General features: G+C 44.8%; 1 protein-coding gene across 2 annotated transcripts in view; it reads right to left on the reverse strand.

Annotated features, from left to right (window-relative positions):
* Window positions 1–815: 815 nt before the first annotated feature.
* Window positions 816–2958, reverse strand: part of LOC122558819 — a 34751-nt gene continuing 32608 nt past the window's right edge. For both annotated transcript variants that reach the window (XM_043707614.1, XM_043707613.1), the window contains one exon: window positions 816–1304. In XM_043707614.1, coding sequence (XP_043563549.1) covers window positions 919–1304 — 386 coding nt within the window. In that variant the 3' untranslated portion in view covers window positions 816–918. The remainder of the gene's footprint in view (window positions 1305–2958) is intronic.

Raw genomic sequence — 2958 nt, forward strand, 5'->3', positions numbered from 1 at the left:
CATCATCAGACTCTTGATGCCAGATGTGTTTTTAAACATTGAATTCAAATTCTACCATGGCAGGTTTTGAACGCTGGTCCCCCAAAGCATTACCTGGCTATCTGGATTAATAATCGAGCAGCAATACCACTAGGCCATTACAGACCCCATAACATAGATGCAGCAAAGTCAGCCTGTTCTTATATTCTTTCCCTCATCTACAGGGGCCAGTTCATTGGCCAGTCCGTTTGTGATGTCAGCTAATGTCCAATATTGAACATGAAATACCTACCAAAAAACAAAATATACTGCAACTCACAGGTAGCATCCATGGAGAGAGATCAAGCTCACATTTCGAGTCTAGATGACTTTTCATCAGGGCTGATATGGAGTGTGGTGGGGCAGCATTTACACAAGTTGGGATGTTGGAGTGCTGGGGGAGAAAGGATGTGGATTAAGTGATTGGAATGTGAGAATGGCAGAGCAGTGGTGTGTCTAACTGCCAGACTGGAAAGAATAGACAGTCTCAAAGGGGTAGGGGGGAGAGGAGAGAAAGTGACAGAGAATGTAACGGGCAAAGCTAAAAGAAAGGGAAGAAATGGGTTCACAATTTGAAGGTGTTGAACTCAATACTGAATCGCCTCCACACTTCACACCAGCTCTGAGGAAGAGTCATCACAACTCGAAATGTTAGCTCACTCTGTTTCCGCAGATGCTGCCTGACCCACTGTGATCTCCAGCATTTTTCCTTCCCAACACAGATTCCAGCCTCTGCAGTAATTTGTTCCTCAATAAAATGCCTAGTTTTGTTTCTGTCACTGTAAAAGACCAGGCAGTAGGACTTAAAAGGAATTTTATTTGCTCAAACCAGACAAGAGAGATGATTGGAAACTGAACACAGATTTTAGTTTGACAGCTTTTTTTACTTTCGGAGTCAACTCAGTACGGCTCAAGGTCATTTCTCCCCATTTTACTTTGGAATTTTGTGTCTCCTACATCCTGGATGTTTTCCATGCTTCTGAGCATTGTATGTTGAGCACCGGTCATACAACCCGAGATAATATTTGGCACAAGAAATGTATGCTGATTAATTAGCCCATACTTCTTGCGCACACATTTCTCAAGGAAGTGGAAGTATACGTTTGATTTATGAATTGTGAGATGCCTCTGACGACAACCACTATAGTATTCTCGAACGTCTTGTGTCTTCAGTATCAAGTCCGAGTCTGCCACATCACGTATGTTCTTGCCACATCCATAACACTTCTTAGGCTTATATCTCAGCTTGGAGAAGGAAACAACTTCAAAGGTCTTTTCCTGCTGTCCTGAAAGTCAAAGGGTAGGTCATCAATAATAGACTTGTCAATAGGATAGATTACAGGAATACACAGGAGTTATACCTCCCCAATCAACTCAACTATTCCACAAAGCCACTAGGCAAAAGCCTTTATTCCTGATGAAGGGCTTTTGCCCGAAGCGTCGATTTCAAATCTCCTTGGATGCTGCCTGAACTGCTGTGCTCTTCCAGCACCACTAATCCAGAAAAAAGTGAGTACTGCAGATGCTGGAAACCAGAGTCTAGATTAGAGTGGTGCTGGAAAAGCACAGCAGGCCAGGCAGCCTCCAAGGAGCAGGAAAATCGACGTTTCAGGCAGTCCTAATGAAGGGCATTTTTCCAGCACCACTCTAATCTAGACTCTATTCCACAAAGCCATTCATTTGCAGCACACACAACTCAGTTTGATTACATTTTCCCCTGTTGTACCCCTATTCTATCAATGCCATCTTCTTCCATCCACCTATTCAATCTTACCTTGAATGGTGACCACTGGCAGTGCTCTATGTGAGGAAATGTTCCTACCGTTGCTTAACCATTGAAAAAAAACACCTTCCTTCTTCTCGCTCCCATCTTTGTTGTATACTGCCTCAGGGTTATCGAAAAATACAGCACTGAGAAAAGCCCTTTGATCCATCGTACCTGTGCTGGTCAGAAACACCCATCTAACTATTCTCATCCCATTTTCCAGCACTTTGCCCACAGTCTTGTAATCACAAGTGCACAGCTACATGCATCTTAGATGTTATGAGCGTTTCTGAATCACATAAAATAGACGTCCATAGAATAGATTCCCTATTGTGCGGAAGCAAGTCATTCAGCCCAGCAAGTCCACACTGACCCTCTGAACATAGCGCCAGGGACCTGGATTCGATTCCAGTCTCGGGCGACTGTGTAGTATACGTGGACTAGCCGTGAGAAATACAGGGATAGGGTAGGGGGCTGAGTCTGGGTGGGATATTGTTCATAGAATCCGTACAGAGTGGAAACAGGTCCTTCGGCCTAACAAGTCCACACCCACCTTGCAAAGAGTATCCCACTCAGACCCATTCCTCTCCTTATTACTCTACATTTATTCCTGACTAATGCAACCAAGCTATACATCCCTGAACACTATGGACAATTTACCATGGTCAATCCACCCTAAGTTGAAAAATGTGCTGGAAAAACACAGCAGGCCAGGCAGCATCCGAGGAGCAGGAGAATCAAATTTTCGGGCATAAGCCCTTCTTCAGGAATGAGGCTACAGAGCCAACGGATCCTGCAGGGACTCCAGACTACATTCAGACCATCACAATTTGGACCTGAACAGGACGACCGGTACCGACACAAATTCAAAGCTTCTAGAAACAGTTCTCCTTCAGGATCCTCTGCTCCACACTCGCAGCCATGCACCATCACCTACATCCCTGCAGTTAGCCCTGCCAGAGTTCAGGGCCACATTCTCCCAGAGCTGCAAAAGGCCTCTGCTGTTCTTCACCTGTAGAAGAATCCACACACTGAACAAACACTTTTTCTACACCATACTGGACATCAAAGACCGTAAATACCAAAAACTTTCATGTACTTACCTCAACACTCTGGATTCCTCAACCATTCCAGAAACTTCTCCTGGCCTCCGGAACTGCTCGGATGCCATTAGC

Source organism: Chiloscyllium plagiosum, chromosome 18, assembly GCF_004010195.1.
Source record: "Chiloscyllium plagiosum isolate BGI_BamShark_2017 chromosome 18, ASM401019v2, whole genome shotgun sequence".
Classification (NCBI taxonomy): Eukaryota; Metazoa; Chordata; class Chondrichthyes; order Orectolobiformes; family Hemiscylliidae; genus Chiloscyllium; species Chiloscyllium plagiosum.